The 22,423-nt window shown below is 41.9% G+C and overlaps 1 protein-coding gene across 3 annotated transcripts in view; it reads right to left on the minus strand.

The window, feature by feature from the left end:
* macrod2 (mono-ADP ribosylhydrolase 2) overlaps positions 1–22,423 on the minus strand; it is a 412,908-nt gene that overhangs the window by 232,302 nt on the left and 158,183 nt on the right. For all 3 annotated transcript variants that reach the window (XM_034607896.1, XM_034607897.1, XM_034607898.1), the window contains exon 5: positions 7,251–7,367. In XM_034607896.1, the coding sequence (XP_034463787.1) occupies positions 7,251–7,367 (117 nt within the window). The remainder of the gene's footprint in view (positions 1–7,250; positions 7,368–22,423) is intronic.

Here is a 22,423-nt window from a genome sequence, read left to right on the forward strand (position 1 = left end):
ACTAAAAATACTGAAAATCCGATTGCCGCTGAGCGCACATTTTGAACCAGCCATCGGGAAGTTTGCTGCAACATCTGCTCTGGATCTCTCGCTGTTGGGGGGCCATGTGTACAGCTGCCATGCTTATCAAATGAGTTCTACTCTGTAATTGAGCTGCTCAGCTTTGTCATTAGTTACTATTGCAGTGCCCGTTCTGAACCTGCCTGTTTGGAACGGGCTGTTTGTTTGGCCTGTGGTGATGCTGGTTGCAGTTTTCTCCCTGGAACTCTTAAAGTGACCTGCAGTAATTCAGCCGCACCGAGTAAAGAGCGGCAGCGGGACTCAGTCTGCAGGACTCAGTCTGCAGGACTCAGTCTGCAGGACCCAGTCTGCAGGACCCAGTCTGCAGGACTCAGTCTGCAGGACCCAGTCTGCAGGACCCAGTCTGCAGGACCCAGTCTGCAGGACCCAGTCTGCAGGACTCAGTCTGCAGGACTCAGTCTGCAGGAGCCTGAAGCTGCTATTCAAAGTTAGTGAACCTTGACTTGAACCTTGATGTGGAGAATCAGTTGTTGTTGTTGCCGATGGTGTGAACGCGCCGCTGTTGTGTTCACTCTTGTTGATGCTGCTGCTGGTGGCGTGTGGTTTATGAATATCGAACGTATCCCATGTTGACACTGAAGGCTACTTCCATGGACCCTGGACCATGAACAGTGTGAAGCCGATAAGAAGAACGGTTCTGGAGATATGTGAGCCACAGATAATGTCTGTGTAATACCAATAGGAACATCAGTACTTTAAGGTCAACAGCTATTTAATAGCTTATTAAATTATTAGGATGACTCAAGAATAATATCCTTAGAAATGTTGAACTAAATGAAGTTATGAAACTGTATCTACTAAGTCTGATGTCACATGGTCACATGATAAGCATTCCTTCATACATTTAGTATGAATGCTTTAGTGTGATTATCACTGATAATCTTCATTTGAGCTTAATATGAATAAACAGGAGACTGTTTTAGCAAATAAAGGTAAAAGAAGAAAACAAATTATATAATCTATTGCAATACAATGCATACTCTCACTAAGAATACACACAATACTATAGTTAGTATAGGTTGTAGTCTTTCCTAAGAGGATAAATACACAATATATCTACCTTCTTATTTAGAGATTGAAAAGGACAATAGGATGAAAGGTTTTATATAAACAAAAAACGATGTATATATCTTTTAGTCAGTGTATATGAGAGATCATTGAAATATCGCTGTAATGCTGCCCATTCACAATGTCTTGTGCACATGTTAAGCAGATACGTAAAAGAGAAAACACACCTGGTTGTAGGAGTTACAGATGGCGCGTATGAATTCACTGAATACAGGAGGCCTGCAGGGTCGTGGGGCAGCGGCAGCAGCAGCAAGCACAAAATAAACAAATGGCTGAGCTGTGAGTTGTTCCTGTGAAGCTTGAGTGCAAATTGTAGAAGTGCGGTGAAGTGCCTGGTCATTGTAGACGGGAGAGCCGGCTGAGTGTTCTCGAAACAGTTAGCATCTAGTTTTAGATTAGAGAGTAATCTAAGGTCTGCCAGCATTTCGATGCAGCATGGATAAGGTTATGTCTGCACACTATCAGAGTGGGCTGGGTGGAAGCAATACTCCAAAGGCTGAAATCTATAACCCTACAACTGATAAGTTGGAGTGAAACGCGGTGCCAATGCGAATCCCAATGAGCACTATTTCTCTGGAGGGACCAGTAAAAGTATTTTCTTTGCTCGGTGAGATTACACACAACTGATACAGTATCCACACAGCACATGAGGAAGTAACGGATCCATACATGTTAAAAGGTAGAGGCAATTCTTTTTTTGTCACTGTTGGTTGAGGCACAAGGAAATAAGCACCGAGATTAAAATGGAAAGAGGACACTGCTGACAGCAACACGATAAAACAAAATGTCGGCCCCTCTTGTTTGTATCCAAATATGATTCATTATTTAAAGCATATACTTAGAGCTCAAGCAATAATGGGTAGGGGGAGAGAGGCAACACAAACAATAAACAGTACAGACGTTTTGAACTGTCAATCTAAAGTAACCCCGGGGAGGAAAACAAAACTGGGTAAAAGATTTCAGATGAAACTGGAGAGGGGAAATAAACAGCGTCTATCTGAAAAAAAGTTCCTCTGGGACATTAACTTTCTCGAGCAGACCTCTAGTTTGAACTCTCGATACCTTCTAGGTCCACAGCTAGGGCTGAAATGTGCAAGTAAAGATTAACTTGCAAGGTCTTTGCTTAAGGTTATTAGTGTGGACCCGTGGAGCAGCGAAATGAACGATAAGATTATCTGCAGATCATCCTCAGCAAATAAAGAAATATATTATTTATTGTTAAATTAAAACAGAAAAACATGTTCTAATTCCCCCTTGGCCTAAAAGCTTAAAACACCTATCTTTTTTCTTTTTTTTTTGCAGTTATTTATTGGTTCTTCTTGATTAAAAAGGTAAAGACTTACATAGTGTATCCTGTTAGTTTTATTGAATAAACAGCAACGTTTCCAGTATATTAAAATCTAGGTTGATATTCAGGATGATTATATGAAAAATTCTCCAGAGAGCTCTTTTGATTCTGCTTCCCTTTCTTTCCAGAAAAAAAATGTCAAACAACATCCCTGTTTGTTAAATGTCGCCGAATGTCTGGCCTGAGAAAAACACACAAAATGGAAATAATGCCACAGATAAGAACATCAGGCAAAATGTTGTTTTTTGTGTGTTTCAGATAAAGTAACTGAGCCAGCGTGGGCTCCGCATTCAACATTTCTAGCATCTCTTCAGGTGAGAGTTACAAAGATGCTTTTTGAACGATTGGAAATCTTTTCATCAGATGCATCACTAGCCAAAAGCTTTATAGAAAATAAGGTCTGACATGAAATCACGAGAATACTGAGTCACAGTATGATAAACATCGTTGCAAAGATTTCAGCGGTTTAAGTGGCGAAAAGACTGATGTAGCTGGTAAAGAGACAAAGTACATGTGCGATAGAAAGCCTGAACTTTGGAGAAAATACTTTACTTTAATAGTCACTAATGCAGGTTTGGAGAGGGCCGTTTGCTTGGCCTCTGGCTTCACTGGGTGCAGCTTTCTCAAACAGAAGTTTCCTGCAGTAATTAAGCTATGGCAAGTAAGGACCAGCTGTGGACTTAGTGAGGCCATGCTCAGTTCACAGAGCCCTGAACTGGAGGATCTATTGTCATCACTGTTGCCGTGAAAGCTCTATTGTTATTATCAATGCATTTACAGTGAGTCCCAATCCCCACTGCTGCAGAACACCAATCGCCTGTTAATTCAGAATGTATTGAATGTCTTGTGTGTCCAAATTCACAACTACACCTCCGTGGGCCCCTAGAAACACTTCTACAAAGTTAGGTAGGATGAACGTTTTTTGAGATTACAAACAGTACATGCATACAGACAGTGTTTACTCGCATTATACTAACATTATAGTAAGATTGTTAAATGTACAGAACGCAACTTCAGTCACTAGGCGTCTCTCAATCAAAACAATAACAACGGACCTTGTCTCATGATGTTGTGAAGCAGCGTGAGATGCAGAAGACAATCTACCTGACGTGACTCAGGCTCAACGCATGTTCACGGATGAGGAACTGCATTAAAGTTGTATTCATGTTACGCAGCAAAGGGGCGATGAATAATCCTGATCCATTACGAGTGACCAATACAAACAGTGGGAGGAAAAAACAGCCGACTGTGCGTGACATATGTCGTTGACCCAGAAAGTTATAGCAGTAACGGACTCCACGGGTAAAGAGGAAATGACGTATTTAAAAACGCGACCATAATGAAATATCCCCTTACCTTGAATATAACTGGGGATTTCTCTAATAATGTAAGAACACACCATGTGGAGGTGTTTGTATCTTTCCTTACAATCACTTGTAACTTCCATTCTTGGTGCATATTTTGTGGGAAAGTGTTATCCAGTTGTCACATATGATCACAAGTTCATATATTCAGTTCATAAACAAACTTAAATGGCGATATTGAAACAGTCATGGGCAATGTTGCAACACATCTTTCCACTCATATGGTCCTAAATGTGCGACTTAGCTCCTTGCGCTCGACAACGTTATTTTCATTTGATCATTAATCTACGAACAGATGAGTAACTTGTCTAACATGAGGGCAAATAGACAATTTCCTTGTCAGATTGATGTAACAGACAGGTTTTTTTTAGGCTTTCCGCTATGGTAGGTGGGTAATTACTGTCATTGATTAATAATCCTGGGCCGGCCCCATAATAATCAGTCCCACATGTGCTCGGCCCTCTTCAAGGAAAAGCTCATTTGCCACTGGGATTCACAGCCTAAACTGCTTAGTGGGATGTAATGGAGAGCAATTTTCTTGTCTTGAGGAAAAAAAAAAGGCTGAGATGGGGTGGGTTCATTTTCCATTGCCTCAGCACATCAAATCTCAAAACAAGGACAACTCTGATTTCAGATCAACTGCTCTTTTCCCTGTGGGCAGTAAGTGGTTTTCCAGGACGCGAGGAAGCGTTTTATTGCTTACCACTTATTTTGAGTATTAGCTATAAATTGCTATTTTCTTCCAGTTCTTGAAAAAGTAACAAAAATTACCAGAACAATTCCTTGTCGAATGACATACAATACCTTGCGGGTGATAACACTTCAGACTGCAAATAATCCTGTCGGAGTTCATAGTGCGATGGATGGTTTATTTCCACGCGTTGTTGGCAAAGTCAGAAGATGTCAGCTGGAGGTGCAGCGCGAAGCCGTTTACAGTTTGTTCTCCATTACTCTGAGTTTACTTACTTATTTTCAATTATATGCAATGGATTTGAGTCCAGCGAAGGGGGGGTCCCCGAAGAAGAGTCATATCCTCTGAGAGATTTATGTGTTTACAGAAAATTTGTGAAAAGCAGCACAATGTTCAGGCGAAACTGGGAAGAGAATGCCCACGTTGGAAATGGTGCGCTGTGCCAACATGTGAACAGTAAACGGTCCATCTGTCTGTGTGCTCCTCGCTCTTGGAAGAGTAGTCGAGCCACCATCTGCAGATATGCGTCAGCAGAAGCGATTCCGCATGCGATGAGAATGTGCATTTCGTGGCCTGCAGATACAGATGCATTCAACTTTGTGAATACATGTCTCAAAATATCAATGCGGTTGGTGATTTAAAATTGTTCAAATGAAGATAAGAGTTATCCTTTTTTTAAAACCTTCCTTGCACACGACCAAGTTGGTCCAGTGTGCATTTGCATTTGGCATCTGACAACCTCAAATCAGTCTGTGAAAGCACAATAAAATGCTGCATCCATTCGGAATCAGGACGTAAAGGCTTTTTGCTGAGGTTAATTATTTGATGATACAAATATCAACGCTCATTATATGTCCATTTTATTCATTTTACGCTTTATATTTAATCCACAAGAGCTATTAGCATCAAATTAACTTTCAATTAATCTAATATACACTTCAATTCCACTGAAAACTTTTAACCTGCATTGCTACGCCTACATGTAACATCACTGAGTTTAGGGAAATTCAAAAATGGGGAAATTGTCTGTTGTCATGTCTGTTTACTTTGTTCGGCGGTGAGGGGGTGGACAGACTATTATTTGAGATTTCATAAACCAAACAGATTGTTGTTTGCAGTCGCGGCAGCTTTATAATGCGTGTGTAGGTGGAACAAATCAGACAGAGATGGAAATTAATGGGAAAAGAACAAAAGTCCAAACAGTGGGTAGATTTCGGGAGCGAGTGAGATCTCTCGTCAGAACGTACAAACTCGGAGAAATGTCAAGTGGCTGTCAGTTTGCCACGAGCAGAAGAGAGAGAGAGAGACAATGCTGATGATGACAGTGATCAGATTTGGAAGATAAGAGGCTGATACCGGCTGTGAGTAAAGATAGCTCTAATATGAAATAACATCACGTAAAAGAAGAAGAAAAAAAAGAAAAGAACTGACTGTTCCCAGTAAAGAACTACACAATCTATAACGAGTTATCAGCACAGAGAAGGTGTTGTGCCCGGAGATAATTACAACAACGGTACCCAGTGGCAGTGTGATTGCTCCCAGATGACATTGCAGGTTATTAAATTGTCATGGTGCACCCTGTTTTGGCGGCGCAGACACTTGAACCGGCTGCCCACAAGACTGACTCACAGTTTATCTGCTCCATTTGTTTGACATCTTTACGACATACCATATTAACACAACCTAATTTCATCTGGGCCTCAATGTCTTCTCTTGGCTGTCTCATGGAAATCCTTCAGGGTTAGGTTAGGACTGCTGGGACGTTCGTCTCGACCGAATTACACCAAGTGACATTTCTTCTATACCATCGTGCTGCCTCGTCCCCAGTCTGAGAGGAGAGAAGCTTGTAGCAAACTTTTGAAAGTGACGCAAATGTGTTACCGACAATTACCAAAATAAAATTAGCTCAGAAATGATTACAAAAGTCAATCGGGAGGGGAGGTGACACACATACACACACACACACACAGCACAAACTTTCTGAGACGTGCTAAAAAAAGATTAGATCAATGACAGGAGATAGAAAACAAAGGGAAGCAGTGCAGTCCCTCCTCTGATCAGTCGTGGCCTGACAGTAGGAGTTGTGTGATCCGTTAACAGAATAAATCAGGGATGAAAAATCAATCAAATTAAGCAACTAATAGCTCCCTTAATGTCTTTGTTTGTGTGCGGGTGACACTCCCATCACCCAGCCATACAACAAACACCAATCATATTCATTATCCTCCAAACAACAACTCCCCATATTATTACAAATGAGTTTTTCACAACTAATAAATTACGATTAAAATGTTTTTATTTTGGACATTAAGGCACCCCACTCTGTTTTGGTCATTCGGTGCAGGTGCTCAGGTGTGCACAGTTTCATTTGTAACTCGTTCATGTTTGTCCAAACTTTATAGGAACTATGACCTCAATTTATTATCAAGAGCATGCGTGCAAAAAACACATTTGTTTCATGAACAGTGATTTTCTTGGTGGTTGTGGAGCCTTGGGTTTCAATAAACGAGGCCATTTCATAAAACAAAACAAAAAAGGAATGTAGATTAATGCTCCTCCAATTTTTTTCCACCTAAATATTGACGTTCCCAGTGTGTTCAGGTGATGGAGCCCCGTATGGCAGCAGGGAATCCCTGCAGGGCCGCTGGAGGACACATTACAGAACAAGCAGCAAAACAAATGAATTAATGGTACTCACATCTTGCCGGCAGATCATATCCACAGGTGATCTTGGCCTTGCCGGTGTCACAGCCATTTAGTGAGTGGCACTCATCATACAGACAGGACCCCGCCGCTTTGTGTATGCAGCCGTCGACTGAAACACAAACAGATGCACAAAGAGAGGTAAGAACGACCTGAGGAGAAAACATGCATATAATCAGACACGTGGCATATCTCAAAGCAGATGGGACGATTATCAGTTTGTCTGCTTTATCGTGTCAAAACAAGCAGCTGTTTAACGTGAACAGGAAACAAGCTGAAAATGATGTCCGTGGGTTTGATTCCTCGTTACTGAATCTCCACATTCTGAAATGATCTCCCTCGCTCTGCGGCGTCTGTCTGGGGGGAGATTGGGTCTGCCATAGTGCGCTGCGCCTGTTGCTGGTAAATATTGACGAGCTTTGGAATGAAATTAGCCGGGCGAGGATCTAATACCGCCTCCACACGCAGGGAAAATGAGACTGTTCTTCCTGTAATCCCTCTCCACTGTCAACAGAGATATACAGTCCGATCATTAACTGTATTTGCTACCCGGTGGTGGTAATCTTATATCTGTGCAGCTCTCTGCGGTGAGCCTGTTATGATGTGGATCTGCGTTCCGATTCCGTCGCACTCCCTATTGATGCGTGTGCCCCGGTTTTTTTCGACAAAGACCCCGCCCCCCCCTAAGGTTTTAATTTTACCGGGTTAAGGCCACGATACACTTGATTGATGGCACGTCTTACACAAGAAGGCAGGGAGATAGAAATCCACATTATCCGTCTCTGAAAGCCTGACATCCCTCCAAGAGCATGTTATCAATCACACTGAAACATCATAAAATCCTCCTCAAGTTGTCCTGTAAAAATCCTCACAAGCCATTAGTGGATAACAGAGGCAGGAGGAGGAACAGAAGCAGTTGGACAAACAGACGTGTCTTTTCTTTGGCGTCTCTTTGTAAAAACTCGGCCGACGGGAAGAAAAAGCCTCAGACGAGCTTCATCCATCAAAGCTAAAACGGTTGGGAGTTAAGATGATCACCAGGATAACCGAGGTTTATTCTCAACTGATGAAAGAACAGAACTGAGGAACAGATAAAGTCAAATCTGAATATATTTTCCTGATAAAAGACAAAATGTGACTGATTATTTTCTCCACCTGTATTCTAATAATTATGCACATGCAGAGCTAGGATAGGACAACTATGAAAACAGGCTGGAGATTAGTTTTCCGCTATGTTCAAAAAGTGGAGCTTGCTTCACATCATCCGCGCAGACAAAAGGTCTTTTGATGAGGGATGGTCCTTTTCCTCAGCTCCTTTCAATTTCTCAGGGATGAGTCAACGACAACAGCTGGGCGGAAGATTTTCCAGCTCTATCAATCATCTTTAATGGACTGAGGGACAGGCGCCTGACAGAGACGAATCCTGATGGCTTTTCGAAAAAGTAACATGAGTGTGACAGTGATGTGGATATGAGGAGGGGGATCGCTCCGGTGACAATGGAAGCTATTTAACACAACACAGAGAGGATGTGGCGCTAGCTGTAAGCTTGGCACTTTTATAATGCGCACTGTGCAAACAAGATCATCCACGATCATCAGCCGCCATCATAATTGCTACTTAACATCTCGCAAACACGAATTGCTAAATGCACAGACTGAGCTGAAAGCTCGGGGAGCTTACACGCGTGAGCACAATCCTCCAGCCGAACAAAAACCTTTTTCCATTCTATTACTGCACCGACTCAATGAGATTCAAGCACCTAAATGTGTTCACCTGATAATGCGCCTGCATCACAGCGGTGACAGGACAGCCAATATGTTCTAATATCTGGATTCCTTCAGAGGCATTTTAGTCAGTGTGAGGTACGTTCCCCCCCCCCGGGCTTCAGCACTACTTCAGTTTGACTTCTCATGTGAAGTTATAGTATGTGAATTCAATTCTTCATTTATAAATACTTCACTTTCATTATGTCTGGTTTGTACATTGTACATTAAAACTTGTTTTTATATAGTCTAAGTATTGAGTATATATTTTTGTGCTTCTGAATATATTATTGAAATGCAGTTTTCACTTTACAGCGTGATATAGAATATGAAAAGCCCAAGATTCACATAAGGGCTATTATTAATATTGTAGGTTTTAGCAGCCTGTAACATTTGGAAAAAGCTATTTAACAGATGCTTCTGTGAGTATATTCAACACGTTGCATTCTCTGGCTCCATCACATTTGGCCACTAAACTGAAGCAGACCAGAAAGCAATATGAAAAAAGAGAGACACCAAGAGTTGCACATTACATGACGGCTACATCTCGGATGAAAACTTGGCGATTTTTAAGTGCTAATTGCTTAGAGATCCTCAGTAATTATATTGGCTAATCTAGCTGGCTCATCCGCTATTTCAACATGCCAACTGGATTCAGTCTTTCAACAAAGCTAGCATTCTTCCATTAAGCTCCGCTAATGTGAAAATAAGTATATATAGAGAGAGCTGAACCGGGTTATGGTTTTATTCGAAGATTCCCGTCAGTACATTGGCATAAAGGATCGCGATGCTATTGACCCGATTAAAAAGTGTGCACAGGACACAATCAGGGATGCATTCAGGATGCATTGTTTCTAAGGTCTTTGTATCACTGAAATCGGATTTAATCGTCTATAGGCTAATTATTTGTATTCAAATCTTTTGTTATTAGAAATGCTATTTGTGCCAAATAATTTTACATTTATGATAGATTATGAATTCCTTCTCTCTAAACGTGGGCTCACCTAGGAGAGGTTGTCATGGGGGAGGAGCAGCTATACATTCCTCTTAATTGCCACATATGAAATGCTTCGTGACACTTTAAGATGTTTGACAAGATGCATGCAATTTGAAAAATAGACCTTTATAAAGTGCAGGTAGTAGCAAATTGTACCATGCTTCATTGTTAATCCTGATCATTACTAAGTGGTTAAACTGTTAAATATGTGTAACTGATTTAAGGGCAAGGTCCAGGCTTGGTTTTGTTTTATATTTGTACTTATGATCCGTTTGAGAAAATAGGTGAAATAAAAATGGCCCTTTTTTCCCTTGATTTACGATTAGCCTCAAACGAACCAAGGAAATACAATCACACTATCTATAGTAGTGAGTTAAATAGCATATTTGTTTCCGTCCCATCATATTACATTGAATAAAACTTTTTTTGAATTTAACTAAAAATGATGTGGATCGTTCTTTATTGCATTGGATCGGTGGTTGTGCATCGAGATGTGTAGGGAGTTGGAGGAGGATGCACATCTCTCAGCTGCACTATAAAGGTCAAGCAGGGAAATATATTTTAAGAAAAAGAGGATGATATATGAAGCAATCTTTGTAGACTGTGTTCAATACAGAGACTGTTTCAGTTTGCATGTGTTTGTAAATCTTCCGACTTAAAATAAAGCCTGACGGACAGTTACGGAGCAGGAGGATACCCTCAGTGCTTTCCGCGAACAGGTGCAAGCTATGATCTTTTCCTGGTCATATAGGGCCAGCCAGGTTAGGAAAATGTAATAATGCCCTCCTCCAGTTTGCAGTGTTCCCGCAGGAGTCCACCCTCCCCAGACATTTGCTCTCATCGCTACCAGGCACGGCTGATGTCTTACCTACGAGCACCTTAGGAACCCGACGAGCACAAGCATCCAGGGTTCTGTGTTTCATCTCAGTAACTGAAGAATGAGATTGTAGATAATAATCTCCGCTTCCATTTCGCTACTCCTCCTGTTCGTGCTTGCATAAGCTGCTGTGACTGTGAAGCTCTTTTTTTTTTTTTTCTTCTGATGCCACTGAGTGTGTCACTGTGCATCTCATGTCAGCGAGTCCCTACAAGCCTGGAAATGTGTACACGGTGCCCGTAAATCGAGGAGGCTGCTGAACGGATCTGGCCGATAGCCAGAATCTCGGTTGAAGATTTAATTTACCTGCTTTACTTAGACTGCTTCACGGAATGGGTGGTGCAGAACAGAAGCATCGTAATACGGGTGTGTATGTAAAAAAAATGTACTTTGAATAAAGCAGAATGGGTTGAGAGGCGATCAGACTTGATTGTGACTACGTTTTGTCCTTGTCCATTATTTAGGCAACTAAAAGCAGATCTTTGTTCCATAAGTGGAGATATGACCCACATGCAATTTGGCCACCAATTTATTTTCTCGTTTAAGTGGGATTTCAGCTTTATTCCCTGCAGATTTCTACATTATGGATGCCTGCAACATCACAAAGGCAGCCTCAGATTCTCATTAACGAAGAAGGAGGACAAGTCGGCTCCATCTCCAGTTGTTCACACCGAGAAACCGAGACTTTAAACAACATACACCACTCTGTAGATTGTAAATTCCGTTGGCTGCTTTCATACACGCACTGACATTTTACAAAGGTGTTGTATGTGAGAATGCAAATGTCTGAGTCAGTTTGCTTTGGACATTTTCTTGACATTTCCCTGCCTGCTCCTTACTAGAATGGCCTGGAAAATGTCCAAATAAGCCCATGTGAGAATAAGGCAGGAAAAAGTCCGGAAAAATTAAAACAAGCGAGCGGTTGTGTTGATGACCTTTCTGACATATGACAACTGGAGGAATACAAACATCTCAGGATGAAAAAGAGTAGCCGTACACGTAGAAGACCGGATGAAGATGTCAACTTGAAAAGACAATGATATACGAGAACCTTTGCGGATGAGGGCCGACGCCAGTGTCAATGTGGTGCAAACAAAAACACGGAGATTTCTGCAGGGGAATCTGTGCCGTGTCTGCCCAGACGCCACCCGTCCTCTGAATGTTACGGACATTTCCCTGCTGTTGTGAACACGTCTGACACGGACAGTCTCCTGCTGCGTTCTACGTATGTGAAAGCCGAACTCATTTTGCATCCATAGCCATGTGTCTGCAGTTTTCAAAAGGACTCCTGAACACCGTTATGTCGGTGTCCCTCCTTTATACTTGGAGGCAATAACTGTATTCACATGAAAAAAAAAAAGAGAAAGACTACATCACAGATCTGAAAGGCGATCAAAGCGCGCTCTCTCTCATCTCGCAGCTTTCACCCCGAGTCCCGTGTCAAGCGAGAGCCCTGAGATGAACATGTGCTCGGCTTTGTGATTCTCAATCAGAGGTACTCGGTGCTATATTTCAACTCCTGGTCAGACTTCTTTATGGAGGACATTTCATTTAACAGGCTTAATATTCAGGCAGCAGCATCTGCTTCTGTCCACCCCGCTACTGGGCTTCCTCAGCCGCTGTTGAAAAATATAACAGTTAATACCTCATCTATCTCTCCTCGATGCCAGCCGCTGCTTTAGGCTGGGACTATGTGGGACAAAACATTTATTCATTTTCTCTGAGTGCCTTGCTCAGAGAAAGCTTCCCCGCGCAGCCACTCCAGCAGGTCCGAGCTGCTAATGAAGATAACTTTGAGCGGTGGCTGGACGCTATCCCTCTCTACTCATAAAGGGAACAAGGAGAGAGCAAGAGACAGAGGGGGAGACATACTGAAAGAGACAAAGACGACAAGTGCGTGTGTGTGTATGAGTGTGTGTGTCCGTCCAGAGCAGTTTGAATTAGTTACTCAGCTGTAACCTTGGCTCCTGCCATTGTTGAAGACACCTCTGCCTCGTCCTCTCAAGGCTCCGTTCCCACATGCATTAAGGGACTCGGCAAAGCTCTGCTTGCTCTCCCCGGGCGTCTCCCAGGCAGCCCGCAAAACCAAGGGCTTTCAATCGCTCCCTCAGACACAATGAATACCTGCTCTGCTCTCATTACAATACCCTGCTTTTCAGAAATAGTGTCAGCTGCAATTTTCTCTCCTAATTATTTTCCGCTCCTCCGAGGTTTGGGTTCAGGACTGGAGCCAGAGGAGGCAGCGCGGGCTGGGCAGGAGGGAGGAGGTGCCGAGCTGGATTCTCTCCGTGGCGCGTTGTGGACAGGTCCGACTATCAGCCCATAATCTAACAAAGGGGGAATAGGTAGTCGTCTGTATCGAGGCGGGCCCTAACTTTAACCTATGTGCCTAAGTGTGCACTACCTGCTGATCCACTGAGATCTCATACAGCCACCGCTCTTGTGGGCGGGTCGGGCAGCAGGAAAACTTGTATCAATACTCGGACGGTCGAGGTTTCCGCACAAACCAAAACATATCCCTGAAACTATTAAGCCATATATCCCCTTTCACCTATTTTTTTTTTTTTTTTTTGCAGTATCCATGGCAACAACATATTCCCTCTCTCCTCACAGCGCTTTCAGAGCTGTACACTGATCAAAGCCCCTCCGCAATTCCACCTCTGTGATTTACGACAGCATTTTTCTACTCAACTAATTTCACTGAAGGAGATAATGACTTGGATTAGCTGCTAATCATGTGCCAATCAGAGATCTGGCTCAACTAAATGTCAGGTGGAATACCGTCAAACTATTGTGCTTACTCCCCTGTGAAACTGGATTATGTGTCCTAATCGCCGCAATTTGGGATGCAACGGGAGCCAGATCTCGCTCTCCACTGTAACCAAGTTCCCAGGAAAGGGATAATAATCTCCATTTTGCCTATAATACCTCGGTAAACAGGGGATTTGGACTAATGAAATGCGAGGCAGATAGGCACAGATGTTACTCTCCAAAGTGACATAAAATACCTCAGGCTTACATGACTCACAGCTCCCCTGACACTGCTGTGTAAGCAGGAAGCAGAATAAATGACACGGGAATCACAGGTTCCACAACAACGCGGTGGAAACCATGTTGTTATTATTGCTACAGTTTGGCCCAAGTTGACAAATATGTCAGCGAAGATTGTAGTGTTTTTCTCAGGAAATGGCATAAAGCCCAGTGGGTTACAGTTTCAGAATTAACTATTAGAACATTCAGCAGAACATTTCAATAACAGAGATAGGGCCTAATCACCTCTGTTGTGGCTTCATTGCAGCTTGTCTGTCTGTCAGCAGGTTTACTAAAGAACTGCTGAAAAAGATTTTCATGAAACTTGGTGGAAGGATGGGACATGGGCCAGGGAAGGATAGATTAAATTTTGGCGTAGATCTGGACAAAAGGGGAGCGGATCCAGGAACATCCTAACTGCGATGTGGGGCACTTTTTGACATTTGAACTAATTTCCCAGGGTATATTATGGATTCTGATGAAGGAAATCTGTCATATTTAGGGAACTGATATCTATAAGTGTGTGTAATTTGGTGCAGCTTGACTGATTTTAATGGGACAGTTGAGCCATGGCGGAGGTTTACGCTCTAACGAGGGCCATTCTAGTTTAGAAATCTGAACATGTGGCTGAAGACTAATATATTTGAATGCAGACACTTTTTAAGTGGTGAAAGAGAACTCTCTGCCGAGTAACCCTTAAGCAAGACTTCAGCATAGCCCATGATTGTAGAGCAGACCTGCCTTTAAACATCACAAAGTCATTATGGTCACTGCTTGATTTTAGCTTAAATGAAAAATGATGAATAAGAGAAAGACATCATGACCAAAAACTGCAACAGTATCCATCTGCATTCTAAAATATACAAAATACATCCACTGGACAGGAACCAATAGTCCGTTCTAATGCTAATTTCAAACATGCAAATTTAGTAGGTGTTGCTACGATGTATCAACACATCTGCCATATTGGACTGGGAAAGACTGGCCTGTAAACACATACCAGTCAATGAGGGATCTAGGTTTACGGCCACTTTTAACATCTACATACAATAGTTATAATATTCAAGGGTTTATGATTCATGTCAATAGTTTAATATACTTTCATTGCTGCCAGATGCAGTGTCAATCAATGATCGGCTATTTGAGCAGAATTATTCACATGCTGGAAAATAATCCTGTTGGCAAAAGGAGTTTTAAATATGTCAAACGTGGATTTGTCTTAGTCTCCATATGCCTGTGGTTGGGGTTCTTTTGTGTGATTTAGAAAAGAACCAGATACGCCTCCTGCGGTGAGTTACGCCCCTGCATGCTCTGCCACCGTCCTGCAGTCCGCAAATAGATCTCCAGAGTCAACTCTTAAAAGGTGATTTTAATTAGGTTGCATTTCCCAACAAACATAGTTTCAAAAGACAATGTTAAATTCACAGTTCTTTATCTGCAATGTTCCACTGTTGCTCGTAATGTCTCCTTTATCTCATCACACATATAAGACTGAAACAGCAAGGATCATTGCAGTTATTTCAAAAACAGCCTCTGGCAGATTTCCCAGCACCTTCTGAACTCCCACTGACACTAATTCCTGGGCTGTGCGTTAGTCAAACTAAATTTCAGTGTGCTATAACACGGTTGCTTTTGAAAAAAAAAAAACTTTAAAAAAGACGGTTGTGCTAATGTTACCATGGTACCCAGTTCACTTAATGTTATATGCAGATCATGCTGAGATCAAACCTTCAGTATCCAGCTCACTATAGACAGATTTAGCTCAGAAAATGAAATGTTTTTTAGCATTCATAACAATAAAGAACTATTTTCATGACTTTATTCCTGCTACTTACAGTAACTGGACTCAAAACTACAGTTGGATTTGAGGAGCAGCAGGTGAAGTTTGACATATTAGGAACACACGCTCTTCATGCCGTAAAGGAATGCCAGGTTTGGTTACCCAAGCTCATGTGACACGGTCGTTTGAAACCTGGCGGCCGACAGCTGCGGACGACTCGGTGCCAAACCCCGGCCGTGCTGAACTCCCCAAGACAGTTGGGACGACCCTGGACCTCACATTTAAAGATGTTGTTTCAACGGCTCGGTCTTGTTGTTGCAGGACTCGCTGTCTGAAGCAGCGGAGTCGCTCTGTCCGACAGAAAACCAGAAGTACACCGTCTGCATTCTTTACGTGACGGGGCACTGTTTAGTCTTCACAGCCCGACTCCAGGCGGTTAGCAATACTTTATTTGGATAGGCCACTGCTGACTTTCCTGTCCTGAATCATCCAAGTTGTCCTTGTTACTTAAGTTTTTCTAAACCTGTCCCCCTTTTAAATCCTTAATCAAACCCTAAAATGAGCCCAGACATCTACAGACAAAATGTGAATTTAATTTCCATGTTTTAGTGAAAATTGAATTGAGGTGATAGGGCAGAAGTATGAAGAAAGGTTTTTTTTCAAAATTAGTTGCTATGCTTTCCAGGTTTCTTTTCTCTTTTTTTTTGTAGTTTGCATTGCTTAGCTATAATGATTTGTTTTTCTTCAAAGCATGAGGAATCTGTACAGACTAAAAAGAACATGAAAGCACTGTGTTCTTTGCCTGAGACAAAGATGTACTGAAATGGTGGAATATCTGTGGAAATACAGTGACCAGCACATTGTCAAACTACCATCATGTGCAACACCTTCCGAGATCAGAGTCCTGTCATTTAGAAGCACCGTCTGCATCGCCCCAATATCACAGACTGCCATCGCAGAATCGGTCTCCTTCCTGATGGAAATCCACAATTCCTGTCTTCTACTCCATCTAGGTCTCAAAACTTTCTTTCATTTCTGTGCGTGAGGTGCCCCAATAATCACAGATAAACACAAACCTCCTCTTACAGCTTCCTCTCCCTCCTTCAATATCACCTTTGACTCCTCATCCAGTCTCTCGTTACAAACAAGCACTCCGTCAATGTGGCTATTATCGCCTCGTCTCCTAGGTTAGATTACCTTTGGCACCCCAGCTCTACTATTACTGCCTCAGGAAAGACAGGGAGTGGAGGAGAGTGTCAGTAAACAGTACGGTGTGAGAGACTCAGATCTCTTCTTTCCCCTCAGTAAAAACCAATCTGAAGTGCAATGTGTGTTTACGTGTTGTTTTGGGCACGGCATGTTTCTCACTCACAGCGTAACCTTAGGCTCTTGTGAATGCGGCATCAGACCACAGAAATCGTCACTTCTTATTAGCGTGTTTCCCGTCTTGGTCATACATGTGTTAAATTGTTTATGAAATAAAAATGCATCTCCATTGGTTCTCTGGGTTCATGGGGGGAATCAAAGCCTTTCTGAACAACTTGAAATATTATTAACAAGAACAACATGACATGTGGTTAATTCCTGCCTGGTAGAGATTCTGACATCAAAGCGCTCTCATAGCAGGGATTTTAGCCGAGCAGCATATTTCTGGTACAAAGGTGGTCAACACGTAAACCCACCACCATCAGGAAGCATCTCATTTTAATAAGCTCGCCACCTATCTCAGTGGGAGAGCGGCAAATCTGCTGCCTGACAAAAAAAAAAAGAACTAAACAGAATTGGATAATCCCACCGCTGACCACTAAGGGCTCCCCTCAGACTAGATCAAGAGTCAGAACCGGATGTGAATTATTTATTATGTACATCATGTTTTAATTAACATTAATGAAGATCTAACACTTTCATCACAACTGGCGCCTTTCATGTTTTTTTTTTTGTATTATATTGATGATCAGACGTTATATCAGCCAGATGAATCTTTTTTGTTCCTGAACAACATACAGCCGGTCCGCTTCATGTGAGGGACTATTAGGAATCAATAAAACCCACACAAATTTTCATCCAGACATAATTAAATGTCGCCCCCTGAAGAAATTGCCCTCTTTGAGAAATTAGGCTAATAAGGGACACACTAATGTTGAGAAAACACAGCTAGAAAACACAGCCCCCAGAGCGGATCCTGCCCGGTTTCATCATAAATTACTTCCCAGCACAGAGTTCATACTCGAGTCACCCAAGAGAGCCCGCTGCATGATGGTAAAGGATGGCTTCTCTAAGAACAACCTGGCTAGAGGTGAGAGTTGGAACAGGAGCACTTTGTTCAAAGCACACACACCGCTCTAAGAAGCAACAACTGCAGACAGGAGTAGACAAATGCATGTAATTATTGTGCAATTTGAATAGCATGCTTTAAGGCCGGGCGAGGAGAGAAAGCAAGCAGGACTGCTGCTCCGCACTCTCCGATCTTCAGGGCCAAACTCTCTGGCTAGTCCGTAATTGCAGAAATGAAGAAAGATGGAAACATTCAATGAATGGCCACCGCTTTGGATTAAAATGCATGAACAGCTGTTGCTATTATGCATGGTTCTTTGGGTTTGCTGGTGCAAGGCTCTTCTTCAGCAAAGCCTACAGCCTCGTACAATGCATTAGCATTTGCAAAGCGGCACGCAGAGCATGTCAAAACCACACAGGACTATGGAATTAAAAAGGTCGCCATAGTTCTGGATTTTTTATTTTATTTCTGGATTATTAAGCTTATTTACCTGTATAGAAATAGAGAATGTGAAGTTTTAAAATTCTTGCTCAAGTTCTGGAAATAGAGGGCTCTTGTAATATGAGTGGAAAACTGACTTAAAATATCACTGTTTAGATTAGGAACTGAGATATCAGGCATTGTAATGAAGTTTCTATGGCTGTTTAACCAGGAGCGATAAACATTTGTGCAACCGTAAAACCAAATGGCATTTTTATAACAATGCTATTTGCTCTTGACTGTTGGCACTAAAACCAGGATTAATATCTAAGCATATACCTCTTTTTACTCACGTCACTCCTCTCCGTTGTTCCCTACCATAAAATGTGTGTAACATGCAATGTCTGACAATGTTTAATGCATCAGAGGAAGTGCAGGACAGGGCGAGCTGAAGCTAACATGGTGATACGGGGAAGGGAAAATGTCACATTTCATCATAACAGATTATTTATTTTTATAATTATCAGAACAAAATGCCCATTGTAGTAAGCATTGTAAGACAAGCTTCTGATACCTACACTGCTTAGGTGGAAAGCAATGGGGAAATTGTGTTGTGCCATTAATCCTTATTTATTATATTTATTTTGACATTTATTTTTCTTCCATCACTTCTTTCTGCTGAATTTGAACAACTATGTACAATGGGTCAGTTGGCTGCCTTTAATCATTTTCTAAATAGGTGAGATATTGGCAGCTGCATCTGTAACAACACAGTAAAGTCTCTCTTCTATGAGTCCAGGCAGTATATGTGTCTGTGGTATCAGTAACATCAGTTTTTACATATGAAGATTATATTCGTCATATCATAGGATTACATCAATATTTGTTAAGCTTGTTAAGACACATGTATTATGATATAATACATCATATAACGGAGAGAAAAGAAGCAGATTTAATCCCAATCAAGACCATAAACCTGTTAATGTAATGCCAGTGTAAATGTTGACTATATTTTCTTATTTTATCTTTGTTTTATAATCTCTTTAAGTATTTTATCTTTATCATTTTATCTCTGTTTACCTGCCTTTGGGGTTTCAGCATTTCAAATTTATGAGATTCACCATAGCGTTTCCTCAGTAACTGTTAATAGTGTTTAGCTCTGTGTGGATGGGGGATATTGATTTTATTCTATAAAGGCCCTTTGTTGCATTGCTTGTTATGAAACATGCTTCATAAATAAAGTTTGATGATTGATTGATTAAAGAAAGGTAATTCTAGAGAGTACGAACTAAGATACTCAATTTCACCACAATCTAACAATAGAGTGCCTCCTTATCCTATTTATTTAGGTGAGTTCCAAGTTGCTCTGATTTTAAATACATTTTATCTGCATAGCCAGTAGGGAAAAGACCCTTGGTTTACAAATGAGCAAAAGTTCAATCAATGTGGTTCTTTCATTATAAAAATAACAGCAATGTCTGCCTGATAGAATTAAGCCTGAAAATCAATACAATCATAGGTAAGTGTTTTTCTCGTCTTTCAAATGGAGATTACCTGAATTCTCCAGATGATTATCCATTTTTCCATTACAGTGAAATTGTAAACAACTTGATCTAAGAGTGAAAATTAAATATAATCAGTGGAAATTGCTGGTGGGTAAAACGTGATGATTTGTCGCATGAGCACCGAAGAAGTGGTATTTTCGTTGTGAGAGGATTTTATGATCTCCGCAGATTTGCATGTTGACTTCAGAGCTATTAAAGTCTAAAATGACTGCATTTAAGTTTGAACTCAAAATATATTAGGTTATGAAGTGTTACTCATCAAATTATTGATTTATTTGGCATCCAAAACAAAACCGTCATTATGGAGATTTCCTTAACTGTAGCCTATAATTCGATGTCATCAAAGCACTTGTAAAAAGCCCCAGTGTGCCTCGCTGCTATAAAATCATTACTCCCCCTGCAACTCAAAGTAAGCAAACAAAGAGAAGCAGGCCACAGGGGCCAGAGCTTGTGATAGCCAGTGTGAAATCCTCTCTAGTGATTTATCTGACGGGGCCCTGACAACTTTCTTGCAGACTCCCAAAGTGTGCTATCTATTAATTGAGCCCGTGTCAGCACAGGGGAGATTAAGCGTCCGCAGCTGCCCACCGAAACGTCTTCTCGGGCCCAGCTGTGATACACAAATCAAAGGCCCCGGCACTGAGCTGAACCGGCACAACACGGAGCCCACCTCCATGACTGACACAAAGCTCTGCACTAATGCACCGCCGTGATGAACTGTTTGGTAAATAAGCATGATTGTGACTGTTAACCAAATCTGATAGATTTTGACACCTTACTAATGGTCAATTCTAATGAGGGAGAGAATATTTCTACGACATCCACAACTGCAGTAGAGCAGCTCTGTCCCTGTATGGAGCAAATCCACACTCGGCATGCACACTATTCATAGTCTTGACTTTTAAGCACGGCTATGATTTGCCTCTTGACTCCCTGTCCTTCTTAAATGATCTTCCTGGGCTTTTCTCCCGGGGGCTCCGCTGCAGTAAAAAAGCTTCTAGTGGACCTCTAGGCTCGCTCTCAGCTCCGTGTGTCCTCAGTTAAAGGCCTGTCGTCCTCCCACTGCCTCTACTTGAAAAAGCCCTGTGTGGTCTCAGTGCTTAACTAGTGGCCGTGGCCTGGCTCCACCATGTGAGGCTCCTTGCTGCAGAGCCAAGGATTAACCGAAATGGGGCTTTTATAATTATACCGTCATGATTCCAGGCCTTTCCTGCTGGTCCTTTTAATTAAGTAGATAATTTGTCTCTGGGGAAGACCAGCTTTAACATACTTACCGGCTATTTCAAAAGCCAGACTTTTCTCAGAACTGTGACAAAGATCTTCTCCATAAAGACTATCAATTGTTATGAATTAATACAAAAATTAAAAAAAAATCACATCTGTGGGTATGCCAGAACTGCATGTGATCACAACTAACATTAATCAGTGGGGGTATGTTAATGCAGCCGCTGGAGCGTTTGCTTTGTCTCCCCTTTCTCGGTGACGGGTGTAAAAGCTGCTCTACCTCCGAAGGATGGAGGTGAATCTCGTAGGGTAATAGGGTCTTCTGTCACTCATGCCTCTGTGAGTGACAGTGACAAGTCTCATAACGAGGGAGATGCCTGGTCACCCTCCCGCTCAGCCGTTTCACTGAAGGGACCTATCTCCGCGATCCGGTGGGCAGTCACGCAGCCATGCAGCACCCATCCTGCTCAAGGGAGTATTATAATTCAAATGGAACGCTATAATGGCCAATACAGTGACAGCATTCAGATAGCTGCTTGTTCACAGCTCGGCTTGGTGCCCATTAATTTTAAACCACGCACCAGCACAACCCCTCAACCCAAACCGCTTTTGTTATATACACCAGGAACAATAGATATGGACAACAATACTCTCCAAGTCAAACGTTTTGTAAGAACAATAAATAAATGACATTATATCGTAATTTATTATTTTTTCCGGTCTGCAATACATACTCTCATTCCATCCATGGTTTGTGGATTACAGGCGTCTTATGGCGACGTTTATACATATAAACCGCACTGTTGACTGAAAACGTAGCATCACGCACGACCCTCTGAGAGAAAGCTGGATATCAGTTACCGAGGCTATGATGGAAGCCGTTGACCTTCCCGAGATGATATGTAGACTTACAATCCTGTGCACTGTCACCTCTGAGAATATTAGTTATCAATTCTGACTCTAAATCTCTCAGGTCAGCATACATGTCATCTGAGCGGCAGAGCAGCGGTGATGGATGTCACGCGAATAGCGGGCTACATTCATTGTTTTTGGTGCTAATCTGATAATTTCCTTACAGCCTCTTAAGCAGGTTATGATCCAGTTTTCATTTTGTATAGGAAGACAAGATATACTAAATCCATTTATGGCACAATTGCTGATGCTATTAAGGAAGAGCTTAAGATATTATTAAAATCAGATTATTTCACATATCAAGGCTGAATGTACCTCAGAAAT

The sequence above is a fragment of the Hippoglossus hippoglossus genome, chromosome 15 (genome assembly GCF_009819705.1).
Source record: "Hippoglossus hippoglossus isolate fHipHip1 chromosome 15, fHipHip1.pri, whole genome shotgun sequence".
In the NCBI taxonomy this organism is placed as follows: domain Eukaryota; kingdom Metazoa; phylum Chordata; class Actinopteri; order Pleuronectiformes; family Pleuronectidae; genus Hippoglossus; species Hippoglossus hippoglossus.